The sequence below is a fragment of the Lampris incognitus genome, chromosome 9, assembly GCF_029633865.1.
Source record: "Lampris incognitus isolate fLamInc1 chromosome 9, fLamInc1.hap2, whole genome shotgun sequence".
Classification (NCBI taxonomy): domain Eukaryota; kingdom Metazoa; phylum Chordata; class Actinopteri; order Lampriformes; family Lampridae; genus Lampris; species Lampris incognitus.
In genome coordinates, this window is record NC_079219.1 from 55,696,736 (window position 1) to 55,711,910 (window position 15,175).

Genomic DNA, 15,175 nt, shown 5'->3' on the forward strand with positions numbered 1-15,175 from the left:
CATAAGCTACCCACGTGTTACCGTTGCAGCTGTTAAATAACAGCGTTTTCAGATGACGTCTAACCGTTTGGCCGAGCGTGCACTTCTTCGTCGGACTTAAATTCACGCCACACAGTCGCAAAAGCTGCAGAAGCTTCTTCTTCTTCTTCTTTTTTTTTTTTTAAGCTGCAGAAGCTTTTCGCCTGCAGGGGCCGACGGGGACGTCACGACTCCTGTCAGCGCTCAGCCAATCGGGGCTCGCGGTGCGTCCGAGCGCTGGTGAACGATGCACGGTATTCCGGTCCGCTATGAACGCTAATAACCACTCCAAACCCGCCGGATAAGGTGAGTGTGTGTGTATTGTGAGTCTGTCCCCGTGCTTTTAGGTTTTCGACGCGGCTCTGCGAGAGGTTCCTGCGTGGGCTTTGCTCGGCTCGGCTCGGCCGCGCTTGGGCGGGCGGTGGTCCGCGGCTAGCGAGTCCGTGTGTGCGGCTTTCTCCGCCCGGCCGGCCGGCCGGCCGACGGACGGACGGCGCATCGTACTTGGCGGAGCGCCAGCGTTATTTAAAGCGCCGCCGCCGCGCAGCGCTGACGCGACCCCCGGCGTCGCCGTTGCCTCGTTTTACACCGATTTGCCGTTTTCGCTGGCGGGCTTTTAGCTGCTGCTCGTAGGCCACTTGTCAACAAACATGGCAACTTAGTAGGGATGGGCCCCCCCCCCCCATGGCCCCTCCCGTGTGCGCGGCTTTCCTAGCCCTCGGGCTGCACCGCAGAGACTAGAGAACACCGGGAGTGCTTATTGGATTAGTCATGACCCCGGCCGCCGCCGCCGCCGATGCCCCGGATGTAGGTTTCTTGCGCCTCCACATCGTCGTGGGCGAACACCCCTCCCATGCATGCAGCGCACGGACCCACCAAGTCCCCAATTACGTAACCAAGATCGAGACACGCGAGAGTCCGGATCTGGTTCAGTGGGACGGAGAGAGAACTGAAGTAGGTGTAAATGCCAGGAGGAGAATTAATAGCAAGTCTATTAATAGGCGGCTCCCCGTTTGACCTGTCCTTGGAGGATAGGGCAACGCGGTAATAGAAGCCGGGCGGACACCAGAGCGTTTTGTGTCTGTTGCACTGTGGTCTGGGATCTAGGTTAACACACCGGTCTGGGGTCTAGGTCAGCACTCTGGTCTGGAGTCTGGGTTAACACTCTGGTCTGGGGTCTGGGTTAACACTCTGGTCTGGAGTCTGGGTTAACACTCTGGTCTGGAGTCTGGGTTAACACTCTGGTCTGGAGTCTGGGTTAACACTCTGGTCTGGAGTCTGGGTTAACACTCTGGTCTGGAGTCTGGGTTAACACTCTGGTCTGGAGTCTGGGTTAACACTCTGGTCTGGAGTCTAGGCCAGCACTCTGGTCTGGAGTCTGGGTTAACACTCCGGTCTGGAGTCTGGGTTAACACTATGGTCTGGAGTCTAGGTCAGCACTCTGGTCTGGAGTCTGGGTTAACACACCGGTCTGGAGTCTGGGTTAACACTCTGGTCTGGATTCTGGGTTAACACCCTGGTCTGGAGTTTGGGTTAACACTCTTGTCTGGAGTCTAGGCCAGCACTCTGGTCTGGAGTCTGGGTTAACACTCCGGTCTGGAGTCTGGGTTAACACCCTGCTCTGGAGTCTGGGTTAACACTCTGGTCTGGAGTCTAGGTCAGCACGCTGGTCTGGAGTCTGGGTTAACACCCTGGTCTGGAGTCTGGGTTAACACTCCGGTCTGGAGTCTGGGTTAACACACCGGTCTGGAGTCTGGGTTAACACTCTGGTCTGGAGTCTGGGTTAACACTCTGGTCTGGAGTCTTGGTTAACACTCCGGTCTGGGTTAACACTCCAGTCTGGAGTCTTGGTTAACACTCCAGTCTGGAGTCTGGGTTAACATCCTGGTCTGGAGTCTGGGTTAACACTCTGGTCTGGAGTCTAGGTCAGCACTCTGGTCTGGAGTCTGGGTTAACATGCCGGTCTGGAGTCTGGGTTAACACCCTGGTCTGGAGTCTGGGTTAACACTCTGGTCTGGAGTCTAGGTCAGCACTCTGGTCTGGAGTCTGGGTTAACACTCTGGTCTGGAGTCTGGGTTAACACCCTGGTCTGGAGTCTAGGTCAGCACTCTGGTCTGGAGTCTAGGTCAGCACGCTGGTCTGGAGTCTGGGTTAACACCCTGGTCTGGAGTCTGGGTTAACACTCTGGTCTGGAGTCTAGGCCAGCACTCTGGTCTGGAGTCTGGGTTAACACCCTGGTCTGGAGTCTAGGTCAGCATTCTGGTCTGGAGTCTGGGTTAACACTCTGGTCTGGAGTCTGGGTTAACACTCTGGTCTGGAGTCTGGGTTAACATCTTGGTCTGGAGTCTTGGTTAACACTCTGGTCCGGAGTCTAGGTCAGCACGCTGGTCTGGAGTCTGGATTAACACTCTGGTCTGGAGTCTGGGTTAACACCCTGGTCTGGAGTCTGGGTTAACACTCTGGTCTGGAGTCTAGGTCAGCACTCTGGTCTGGAGTCTGGGTTAACACTCCGGTCTGGAGTCTGGGTTAACACACCAGTCTGGAGTCTGGGTTAACACTCCGGTCTGGAGTCTGGGTTAACACCCTGATCTGGAGTCTGGGTTAACACTCTGGTCTGGAGTCTAGGTCAGCACTCTGGTCTGGAGTCTGGGTTAACACTCCGGTCTGGAGTCTGGGTTAACACTCTGGCTGGAGTCTGGGTTAACACACCGATCTGGAGTCGGGGTTAACACTCCGGTCTGGAGTCTAGGTCAGCACTCTGGTCTGGAGTCTGGGTTAACACTCTGGTCTGGAATCTGGGTTAACACACCGGTCTGGACTCTGGAGTCTAGGGTAACACGCCCCTCTTGAAACTTGGGCGCAGTATGGGAAGTTAATTGTAGTCTGTCAACATACTTGGAATTCCGCAGTAGGGACGTGTGGCTCTCCATGTGTGATCCCAATCAGAATACTTTATTCATCCCCGGGGGGAAATTGGGTTGTGCAGACACTCGCGCTCTAGTAAGGAAAAAACTCAAAACGAACAAGATAACGAGAAAATAGAAGCAAGAACAACAGAAACAAATAGAAATAAAATAAGAGATGGAAATAAGAACAAAATATATCAGCAAGCATGGTGCACATGACACCCTATCTATACTGCACTACCGCAGCGCAAAACAACAGCACAAACAAAACCCAACAAGTCGAAGGCCAGTCCAGTGACCATTAACTCCAGAGCGTCTGACAGTCTGAGGGAGGAGTTGTACAGTTTGATGGCCACAGGCAGGAATGACCTCCTGTGGCGCTCTGTAGTGCATTTCGGCAGAATGAGTCTATTACTAAAAGTACTCCTGTGCCCAACCAGCACATCGTGGAGTGGGTGGGAGACATTGTCCATGATGGTACATAATTTCAACAGCGTCCTCCTCTCACAAACCGCCGTCGGAGGATCCAGTTCCAGCCCCACAACGTCACCGGCCTTGCAGATCCGTTTATTGAGCCCCAACACACAACAGCAAACAGGCCACCACAGACTTATACCACGTCCTGAGCATCGTCTGGCAGATTTTGGAGGACTTCAGCCTCCTCAAAAAGTAGAGACGGCTCTGTCCCTTCTTGTAGAGGGCATCAGTGTTCTTAGCCCAGTCCAGTTTATTGTCTACAAACACTCCCAGGTACTTGTAGTATTCCACTGACCCCCAAATCACCAACTGCAGCTATGACATGTCAGCAACACTGAAACGGTCACCTTGTCACCCTCTGCTCATATGTTCCAGCACTGAATGCACACATTAAGATACTTTGAAGAAGAAAAGTAAATAAGTCATAAAGTTAATATATAGCCTGATGTAACTGGAGCTTCTTTTTTTAGCCACTCCTTTATTTCGTCATCTCTACGACATGTAATTCTCACACTTGAATATTGATATCTAGCATGAAAGGTTAGATCACCAAGAAGCAGGGAGTAGGAAAGTCACACGGACAGTAGACATGTTCAGCAGTGTTGCAGACAAAGTGTCAGATAAGTCTGCACGTTGACCATTTAATAGTGTATGTAGAAATACTTCTCTTTATATATGAATGTCTGAATGCCAAGAGATACGCATCCATTACACACTCTTAGCTGTGGGAGCATGGCTGTTTGTGAGCGCTGCCCTTCTGAACTCTTGTATTTCTTTGCAGTGGTTGCATTGACATCAGTGGTGCACTTGTGCAGGTGCGCCCCACGTGTGCTGTCAGCCATGCCTGTGACATTACAGTTTCTCAGGGGTTTGCCCCGTGCCAAGCTCCTGGCCGCCAGCCTGTTACCGTGCCAACACCAGTCCCACTTTAGTCCTGTTTCCTCCTGGCCCACTTCACGACGCCCCTCCCATATCTGGCGATGCCATCTGTCATCGAGGAGTTACCGGACCACCTCACACCTTCATAGCTATACCCTCACCCCGCCGCAGGTCAACTCCATTCTCAAAGCCAATGAATACAGCTTCAAGGTTTGTGTTCTCACTCACTCACTCACTCTGTCTATTTACTGTCTCTTACTTACTCTCCCACACACTTACATTCGTCCATCCTTACATAAAACCTTTGACTTTGGGTTTTGATTTTGTACCACGGTTCTAGGTGCCAGAGTTTGATGGGAAGAACGTGTCATCTGTGATGGGATTTGACAGTAACCAACTACCAGCAAATGCTCCCATAGAGGATCGCCGCAGCGCAGCCACCTGTCTGCAGACAAGAGGGATGCTGCTGGGTGTGTTTGATGGCCACGCCGGCTGTGCCTGTGCGCAGGTAGAACTCATTTTGATCCACTTCAATCAAATGCGCATGCTTTAAACAATCCATCGATCATTGTGAACCGCAGATCTGATGAGGTGAATAGCCCCGCACATCTGGACACATCGCTACTCGAAACCTCCACTCGCATAATTTGACAGTGGGAATAGTTAACAATGCTCATTTGCTAGTATATAGTTACTACTACTACTACTACTCTCGGCTGCTCCCGTTAGGGGTCGCCACAGCGGATCATCCGTTTCCATTTCTTCCTGAGTCTTATTTATGATCCGCATATTTGATTTGGCAAAGATTTTACGCCGGATGCCCTTCCTGACGCAACCCTCCCCATTTGTCCGGGCTTGGGACCGGCACTAAGGATGCACTGGCTTGTGCATCCTCAGTGGCTGGGTTCATTTGCTAGTATATCGATACATTTCAGTAAAATGCTACTTCCAACTATAAATCTGATAATTTGAACCGCTAATGATGCACATTTGTAAGCCTGCACTGCATGATTCTATAAACCGCAAAGATCTGTACACCGGTTAATTTGTCAGTGGCCAACATATTGAAAAAGACCTTCAAGCCATAAAGAAGTTTATAAGTACCATCTAAAGTACCATATGAATATTTTATAAGTACCATTTGCTTTATACAGTACTTATCTACAGTATATACTTTGCTATTGCAGTGATGCAGGAGAAAAAATAAATTTTCTATTATGATAAAGTTGCACTGATTACATTCTGAAGATGAACAGATGAAGATTGTTTGATTTGCCGTGTTCCCTGTCTCTCTCGCCGACTGTCTTTCCCTCTGCCAGGCGCTGAGTGAGAGGTTGTTCTACTACATAGCCGTATCACTGCTGCCTCACAACACCCTGTGTGAACTGGAGGCGGCGGTGGAGGCCAGCCGGCCCCTCAGCCCCATTCTGCAGTGGCACAAACACCCCAACGACTACTTCAGCAGGGAGGCTCAGATGCTGTATTTCAACAGCCTCCGCACCTACTGGCAGGAGCTCATCGATCTCAACAGGTGAGGGGGTGGAACAGGTCAATGCAGATGATGTGTTGCAAAAATCTATTTCTTTTTCTCTCTTGCATTTGCAATCTCCTCTCTCTCGCTCACTTGGTCACTTTCTCGCTTGCACTCTCTCTTTCTCGCTGTCATTTGCCGGTTTACCATCAATTGTTCAGTGGTTTTTAAATTAAAAATTTTTAATCCTTTAATTGAACTCCCTGTGTCCAGTTCGATATCATTGAAAACATTTAAGAGAATAGTGGAAAGTAGTTGACAAGAATGACTTGCCATGGGTGTCTGGGTAGTGTAGTGGTCTATTCCGTTACCTACCAACACGGGGATTGCCGGATCAAATCCCCGTGTAACCTCCGGCTTGGTCGGGCATCTCTACAGACACCATTGGCCGTGTCTGCAGGTGGGAAGCCGGATGTGGGTATGTGTCCTGGTCGCTGCACTAGCATCTCCTCTGGTCGGTCGGGGCACTTGTTCAGGGGGGAGGGGGAACTGGGGGAAATAGTGTGATCCTCCCACGTGCTACGTCCCCCTGGTGGAACGCCTCACTGTCAGGTGAAAAGAAGCAGCTGGCGACTCCACGTGTATCGGAGGAGGTACGTGGTAGTCTGCAGCCCTCCCCGGGTCGGCAGAGGGGGTGGAGCAGTGACCGGGATGCCTCGGAAGAGTGGGGTAATTGGCCAAGTACAATCAGTCTTTGACAGTTACGTATGTTTGTTGATTGTGACGTCACCCAGCCGCCATTTTAGTGGTGTAGAAATAGCTAACACGGAGACAGGTAGCAGCAAATAAAATCACTTTTAAAGTAGCCACGGCAAAGCGTAAAAAGAGAGGATGCCATTCCGAGACAAACTTAGCAAGGATGCCAGGGACCGTTATTTGGAGAAATTGTCATCAATTAACAACATTGATCCATACAACCTGCCCACAAAATGGTGGAGTGCTGACCCCGCATTGCTGCTTCCATCCTCATACCTTGATATCACCAACTATCTTGTTTACAGTATAAGTGCTTATACCTGTGAACAGTTCTGAAATTACAAATCCCTTGAGGCTCACGGACATTTCACCAATGGCTGGGTGCAGGAATTGTTTATATTTCGACCGGATCACTGCGACAACACAGTCCTGACAGCAAAGGTAAGCTAACTTTAGCTCTAAATCAAGGAAACTTGTGCTTAGCATAGTCGCCTTAACTTCCATTTACTTCCCCTTAAAAGTAAGATATTACAAATGTACTACACATTTAGAGTGTTATCAAGGGCGAAACTTTAAGGAGGGAGGGTCATTATCTTACTTTTTGAGAACATTTTTGGGCTCGTTCGGGGTTGCCGAGGACCACATTCACTAGCTAGCTAATGTTACCGGCTAGCTAACTTACCTTTAAAATGAGGTCCGCTACCATTAGCTTGCATTAACTTCGTCTACCAGATGGCTGGCATTTTCGATGATTGAGGTAACGTTAGCTAGCTAGCTAATTGTGCCAAATAGCTAGCACAACCACTGACTAAGTTCAGCTTTTCAGACTGTAAAAAGTGGGGGGACACACAGGGAATTATGCCCATGGCTGTAATAATGATGATATACTCATGTTATACTATCTTCGGGGCCTGATTGTGTTTTGTTTGTTTTGTTTATTTTGAACATGGACAAATGTCAAACAGGAGGTAAAAATGAGCTAATCCTGTTGTCCTCTGTCTACCTGTCTTGTCTACAGGTCATGCACTCACAACGCCTGAGTGACACACCACTCAAGCCATGGGCCGTCATCAACTCATCCGGGGCTATAACGTCAGGTCACTGCCCATGTATGGCTGGCATAGCCGAGACATGCATACATGTGGCAGCTATGCTGTTCAAGTTGGAGGCGGTAGTCAGATGCAGGGAGACCAAAACAGTGACTGGCCAACCTGCATACAGGATGATACCAAGCAACATCACAAAGGGGCAGAGGCAGGACACAGAATTGACTTCACCTCTTCCAAAGCGAAAAGAAAGTCTCTGAATAGACTCCTGGATGGTGAGGTAGAGAGCACGCCTGCTCTAAGGACTTCATCAAACACCTGCAAGTTCGGCATTGCTACACAGGAGCAGTGGGCGTCATATCTTGCACAACTGCAGAAAGTATCCCTGAAAGCTGCAATTCTGTCAAATTTGCCCGGTTATGGTGACGCATTTGCAGACCCTGTGCAGCCATTCTCAGCACCAGATTCGCTGCGCTGTCTCCGTGATGAGGAAATAGATGGCAGTGAACTCTCTGTCTTGAGCTTGCACTGCAAAACCTTGGCAAGTAAGGTAGACGTTTCACCTGAGCAGGCACACGTCATTGAAAGACAGACCAGAAAGCAGCACCAATCCTCATCTTGGCATCACTTCCACACTGGAAGGATAACTGCATCAAATATGCATTCAGTCTTCATGTCTGACTTGGACAAGCCTGCACTGTCTGTTATCCCAGCAGCGGTCCTCTGAACAAATGTGCTGCTACTGCATGGGGAAGACAAAATGAGGAGAATGCAAGAACACAGTATAGAGTGCAGGCTGAGAAACAGTCTTCTCTACATCACAGTGATGAGTGTGGCTTCATCATAAACCCCAAGTTTCCTCAGGCTGGGGCATCGCCAGACGGGATGGTGCAGTGCACCTGCTGTGGAAGAGGCCACATTGAGGTACAGTGCCCGTACAAGCACCGTGAGAGCACTGTCAAGGAGGCATGCAGTGACAGACACTTCTGTTTGGAAGTAGCGGATGGAGAGCTACAGCTTAACGAAGGGTAGTCCACACTACAAGCAGGTCCAGACACAAATGTTTGTGGCTGATCTGGAGTACTGTGACTTTGTTTTGTGGACTTCCAAAAACTGCGCTGTATTGCGTGTTGCGCCTCACCCACAACTCCGGCGTGCTCTTTTGAAAAAGGCACAGCACTTCTTTGAGCATGCGTGTCTCCCTGAACTTGTAGGCTGTTGCTTCACTCAGGGTGCAGGACAGACGCCACTTGAGGGGATTTCTGTTCCTGCAGGGAATCGGAAAAGACCACGCCAAACATCCGACACAGAGGTTCAGGGTTAGTTGTGTGCCTTCTTTTATCTGAATCGCTGTAGTATTTTGCGTTATTTAGATATGGACTAGTCTTCTGTCGCAAGTTGACTGACCAGGGAAGACACGCTCTTTCTTTTACTTATGTCTCTCTTACACACACATCTGCCGATACGTACAGGACAAAAAAGATACTCAGATGTTTAGAAAAACTTGTTTACGTTGCTTATGATACCGAAGCATGTACTGTACTTATTTGTATTGTGCAGATGAGCTTCAGATACTTGTAAATACATAACTAAATGAACTTCAGTGCATGCACTTTGGATAACATTTGGTTTCCTTGCGCCATTTGGCTGTGAAAATGTTGATTTAATGACATTTATGAAAAGTCAACTTATTCAACTTTATTGTTGGTGACAGTGGTGCAAGTATTCAGATCCTTTACTTGAATACGTACATGTTTGATTGATGTGACAGCTGCATTCATTTGAATGGCGCGGTTAAAGGCTGAGCTTAACATCAGCACACATCACATTTTTAATCTATGGCTGGACACTGGTTTGTCAGCGCACAACAGATGGCGACAACCTTATCTAAAAATGTGACTGCCTCACCTTCACATGGAGGCATCACGTCGACGGGTGTGGTTCCTGTTAAGATTTTGCACTTCTGACAAACATCTCCGATGACGCTTTCAACACGGGTTCTCAGATGTGTGTGTCTGTTGTGCGTCTTCTTTTATTACCATTCAAAAAAGAAAGCGAATGAAAGGAAAGCGCTGCAAGTAGAGGACAGCGTCTACCACAGAAATACCAGAAACATGGCGGCTGACTCAGAGCGCGCTCGTGTGTGACGTCATCTGTTGAAGACCTGTCGAGGAGAAAAAGGGAGGAACTCCCCCCCCTCCCCCCCGAAAAAGAAAAGAATGGCTTACCGTTCTCAAAATAAATAAAAGGAACGAATTGTTCTGCATTACGTAATCTCTGTTTACATGTCAGATCGTCCACCTCGGGGGGGAGGGGGGGGGGGTAAGAAGTGTGTTTTGTTCTGTTGGTATTTTGGCGTGTCCACATGGCCGCCTTATTCAGAACCTTGAATATTGCACTAAAGTAGCCTCACTGAAATGCATTTATGGGTTGATTTGCTCTCTCTCTCCCCCCCTTCCTCGCTCTCTCTCTCTCTCCATCTTCCTCCCTCCATCTTCCTCCCTCTTTTGCCGTTTATCTTGCGTTCTCGTCTGTTCGTGTTTCTCGCTCTCTTCCTCTCGTTCTTTTCCACTTGGATTTTTCTTCCGCCGTCTTTTTCTCCCTCGCCCTCTCTTTCATAGACGTTTCTCTGACATGACTCTGTGTTTGTGTGTTTCTCTGTGTGTCTATGTGCCGTGCGCCCGTGTCTGTCTGTCTGCAGCCCGGAGGAGACTCCGGACACGGCGGAGGCGTTGCTGAACGCCTTCAAGAGGCTGGACAACGACCTGTCTCTGGAGGCTCAGGTCAGGAAGCCGGGCGGGAAATGTCCTGTGTACTTTTCCCTCTTGTGCAGCGCGTTGACCGGAGGCTAACGGTGTTCTTGCTGTCTAGGTGGGGGACCCGAATGCCTTCTTGCACTACTGGGTTCTGAGAGTGGCCTTCTCCGGAGCGACCGCCTGCGTGGCTCACATCGACGGGCCAGATCTGTACGCATGCTTCCTCCACGCTCATTCATCTCGCTCACTCGCTGCTCCCTGTAGTTAGCGGTTCAAATCTTTTTTATCTTTTGATATGAAAATATCGTGTCCCAACATGGAACAGCAGGCTCGTAGTTGCGATGGACTGAGAACCTGTTTGGGGCGTCTCCCTGCCTTCCACCCAATGCATGCTGGGATAGGCTCCATGATTGAATTAGGTTAGGGTTAGCGGGTATACATAATGGACGAGGCTCAGCGTTTTCGGTTTTTATTTTTCAAAGCCATCCAGCATGCCGACTTTTGCCGCAAGAGGACACTGTTACATAACCTCACACGAACAGGAACAACCGTTGGGTCCATGGAAACATAACATCCGGGTGAAAATCAGTTTAAACCGCTCTTTAAAATGAGGTCCGCTACCATTAGCTTGCATTAACTTCGTCTACCAGATGGCTGGCATTTTCGATGATTGAGGTAACGTTAGCTAGCTAGCTAATTGTGCCAAATAGCTAGCACAACCACTGACTAAGTTCAGCTTTTCAGACTGTAAAAAGTGGGGGGAGAAGGGGGACGCACAGGGAATTATGCCCATGGCTGTAATAATGATGATATAGTCATGTTATACTATCTTCGGGGCCTGATTGTGTTTTGTTTGTTCCTTTTAAAAAATCTGGGTATTCCGACAACGCTGAGCCTTGATGATGGGTGGCTAAGATATGATACTGTATATTCATATGTATTATCCAGACTGTTGATCTCTGCATTCAGTTCTTTTGAATGGTACACAAGTATGGGATTCAATCAGTTATTTAATTTATAATAGAATCAAAATTGTGCATTTCGACCAAACCTTTTAAAATGTAAAACGAGCCTGCTGTCGAGCTGAACAAGCCTGGATTTTCATGTTTGTCTCCAGATCTGTTTGTACATGTCAATGGAGGACATTTCTGAGCTTTTCTTTTCTTGTCCCCCTTCCTCTCTGTTCTCAAGGTACATAGCCAATGCAGGGGACGGCCGGGCAGTGCTGGGGGTGCAGGAGGAGGACGGCTCATTCAGCGCTCACACGCTCTCCAATGATCACAATGCCCAGAATGAGGAAGAGGTGGCTCGAATACGGAGCGAGCACCCTCCATCCGAGAAGAAGACGGTCGTACGACAGGTAACGCGCCCGCCGGTCGTGGATCTGAGCCAACAATGGCATTTGCCACTGTGACAAGGGTGAATCTATCTCTTTCCTTCAAGATTAATATCGTCTATCTCTCTCTCTCTGTTCCTGTCTGTCCCTCCTTCCCATCCCCCCAAAACAGGACCGGTTGCTCGGCCTCCTTATGCCCTTCCGTGCGTTTGGCGATGTGAAGTTCAAGTGGAGTATCGAGTTGCAGAAGTGCGTACTGGAGTCGGGACCCGACCAGCTCCATGAAAACGAGCACACCAAGTTTATACCCCCCAACTACCACACACCCCCGTACCTGACCGCCGAGCCGGAGATTACATACCACAAGCTACGGCCACAGGATCGCTTCCTGGTGAGAGAGAGTGAAAGAGAAACAAAAAAACAAAACGATTTATCGAGGCCTAGAATGTCACATAACAAAGTCATTTGGGGAGGGTTGTGGTTGTAGTAGATGATTCAAGAATAAGATTTCAGCCGTTTGAAAATAACTCACTTTGTTCTTACACAGCAGTTGCTGAAGTGAAAGTGAAGCTCATCCTGGTGTAAGGCGTAATACATTTCCCTCATCTTAAGAGTTGCTTACAGAATAGCCCTGTTTTGGAAGATGTAATATACGTGTTTTTGTAATGGTCAGTATTGTGGGGTACAAGCCCAGCCCTTCTGACTGGCGTTTGTATGTACACCCAGAGTTCACAGGGTCACCCTGGGGTGTCCGAGTTACCGTCCTCCCAAAGTCCGTAAACAGTCATGTTCATGCGTCAGTGTTAATCCCCACGTTAATTCCTGACGGCTTTTACAACCTCTGTCCTTACAGGTGATTGGTTCTGACGGCCTCTGGGAGACCCTCCACAGACAGGAAGTGGTCCGTATCGTGGGAGAGTATTTAACGGGGGTGCACCAGCAACAGCCCCTCACCGTAGGAGGCTACAGGGTCACCCTGGGACAGATGCAGGGGCTGCTGGAGGAGCGGAAGGCCCGCATGTCCTCCGCGTTCGAGGATCAGAACGCGGCGACCCACTTGATCCGCCACGCGGTGGGGAACAATGAATTCGGCACCATAGACCACGAGAGACTGTCCAAGATGCTGTCCCTGCCCGAGGAGCTGGCCCGCATGTATCGCGATGACATCACCATCATCATAGCTCAGTTCAACCCTCACGTGATCGGAGCACAGAGACAAGAGGATCAGTCCTGATCCAGAGCAGCCAATAAGCAGACAGAAACCCTTCGCTGGTGTCGTACTGAGGACTAGCATGCACACACACAAACACTCATCCCCTCTAGCCACGCACATGTATTCACAAGCACATAATCTGCGGGCACACCCGCCCTACCGAAGAGAAGAGGTATCTGTCCAGCAAACGGAGTTATTTTAAGACTTTTTTTGTGTCAAGAAAGAACTTCCCGTTCGTACGCAAGTCCCACAGAGACCCGAGCTCCTTTGAGGGTTCCACAAAACCAGATCTCCCAGGATGAGTTTAACGACTCTGGATCACCTTTCTCTTTGCCTATTTCAGCCTCTCGCACACCTTAGATATTTATGCCGTGCGGCTACTCTGAATTTCCGTCACAGCTGTCGATATGAAAGAGTCATGGCCGGCGGGAAGCCGAGGCATGCTACCCTTTGTGCCAAGATTCAACCACCTCTAACGGTGTAACTGGGGCAGGATTTATGGGGATTCCGAAGGGGGTTCGAAGTATAGGGCTTCGCAGGGAATGAGGCGTTGAGGCACGCAGCGTTGAGCCGCCCTCTTATTTTCGCTTTCGGAGGTGGACCCGAATCAGCCTGCGCCATTGAAGCGCCGCACCCTTCTCTTGAGTCGTCTGTTTTTGATAATCCGTACCGCTTTGCGCGGGCAGTTTCAGGCGCCATCCTTTCCGTGGTCTTTTCTGCTTTTACTTGATGTTACATTGGATGGCCGTGCGCGTCCCCCCCCCCCTCCCCCCGTATGTTCCCCTCATTCCACGTGCGGTTCTGTGGGACTCTTGGTGCCTCCCCAGCACGCTGTGTTCCCACATTTGTTTTGCGTCGGTCTAAAATCAGATAGGACCGTGAACCTTAGAAGGACTTGCATCACGTCGCCGCTGCGGATGGAATGCTGTCCACCTTGCTTCGCCACGACTTGACTCCGGCGAAGGATGTGATCAGAAAAAGCTGATAACCGCTAAAGGCGGAGCGGTAAATTCCACCGAGCTGTGGTCAACATCTCGGCCCAGACGGCGGACGAGAGTCGAGCGGGGGTCCTTCTGATATTCCACATATTGGTGTTCTGATGTTCCTCGGTTGGAACGGAGCCATTGATTAACCACTCCCGGCAGACAAACACTGGCTACCGCGCCAAGGTCAAGGTCAAGGTCACGTCAACTTTGTTCATTGAGCCCTAAGTAGCGGTTAGTCTCGGGGGCGCCACGTGTCACGCGGGGCAATACAGCTCCGTGCACACAGCAGAGGCGCGCCAGCCTCGGTAAACGACCAGGCCGTGTGAGTTTCTGAACAGTTGGTTAGTGATCTCAAGAGTCCGTGGTAACTTGTGTTTATTTGACGGGGGGGTCGTAGGTCACTGGGTGAAAAAAGGGACACGTTTAAATCTGTCCACGTCTGCGTTTTTGCTCGTAACGCGTTCCTCTTCTGTACAGTTGTCCAAGAGTGGACGCAGGGTGTATTTAATTCGGGTGGTAGGGAAGAATATATGTGTATAATGCCTTATAGATTTTTTTTTTATTTTTTTTTACGGTGGGTCGCTGGTTTCCTGGTTGACTGTTTGTTACTGGTTAGGCCATATAATCATTCGTAATGACATGAATGTACATATGGTTTAAATTTTTAAAACAAAACAGATGCAAGCTAGTCCTCCTGGCACAGTCCCTGTTGGGACACTTACTCAACGGGCTCTGGGTGTAGCCGGCTTTATCGACGGGCAAACGAACGGGGAGAGCGTGAAATCTTCGAGAGGGTGTCTGAATACTTGAAGGTTATTTATTCAGCTTTAGCGACATGTTACACTTCTGTTATCTACGGTTTTACCAGTAAAACGTAACCTACGTGTATTCTGTTTTGTATCTGGAATGTTGTAATAAAAGATTGAATATGTGCCATCTGGTAAGCGTGGGTTGTCGGCGTGCTGTCGTATCTGAGAGCTGACCTGTTCGGGCGCCACCGGCCCAGGATGCAGCCGGACCGCTCCACTAACGAGCAGAAGGTCAAGGTGATCCTGGGCTAATTCTGTCCCTGTGTGCACATGCATGTGTGTGTGTGTGTGTGTGTGTGTGTGTGTGTGTGTGTGTGTGTGTGTGTGTGTGTGAGAGAATGGGTCAGTACAATGTTGGCCTGACTTGTAGTCGTTCTGCACTACGTCTCAAATTGCACATTACTGTATAGGACAGAATGAGAGACAGCTCACATGACACACCAGCCTGATATTTATGCTGGCTGGATTACTTCTCAGTGGAAGACTTAATGTCACAATATCTCGCCAGGATTGTTTCAACAG

At 49.5% G+C, this 15,175-nt stretch overlaps 1 protein-coding gene across 2 annotated transcripts; it reads left to right on the top strand.

The window, feature by feature from the left end:
- Nucleotides 1–242: 242 nt before the first annotated feature.
- On the top strand, nucleotides 243–14,769 carry pdp1 (pyruvate dehydrogenase phosphatase catalytic subunit 1). 2 transcript variants are annotated; one of them, XM_056286468.1, is made up of 9 exons: nucleotides 243–324; nucleotides 4,183–4,490; nucleotides 4,621–4,788; nucleotides 5,600–5,811; nucleotides 10,255–10,336; nucleotides 10,425–10,519; nucleotides 11,501–11,669; nucleotides 11,818–12,036; nucleotides 12,499–14,769. In XM_056286468.1, the coding sequence occupies exons 2-9, from the start codon at nucleotides 4,242–4,244 to the stop codon at nucleotides 12,877–12,879; spliced, it is 1,575 nt and encodes a 524-aa protein (XP_056142443.1). In that variant the 5' UTR covers nucleotides 243–324; nucleotides 4,183–4,241; the 3' UTR covers nucleotides 12,880–14,769. The 2 variants fall into 2 exon arrangements, with proteins under 2 accessions (XP_056142443.1, XP_056142444.1); XM_056286469.1 differs by lacking the exon at nucleotides 243–324 and adding an exon at nucleotides 3,495–3,674.
- The last annotated feature ends 406 nt before the right edge of the window (nucleotides 14,770–15,175 follow it).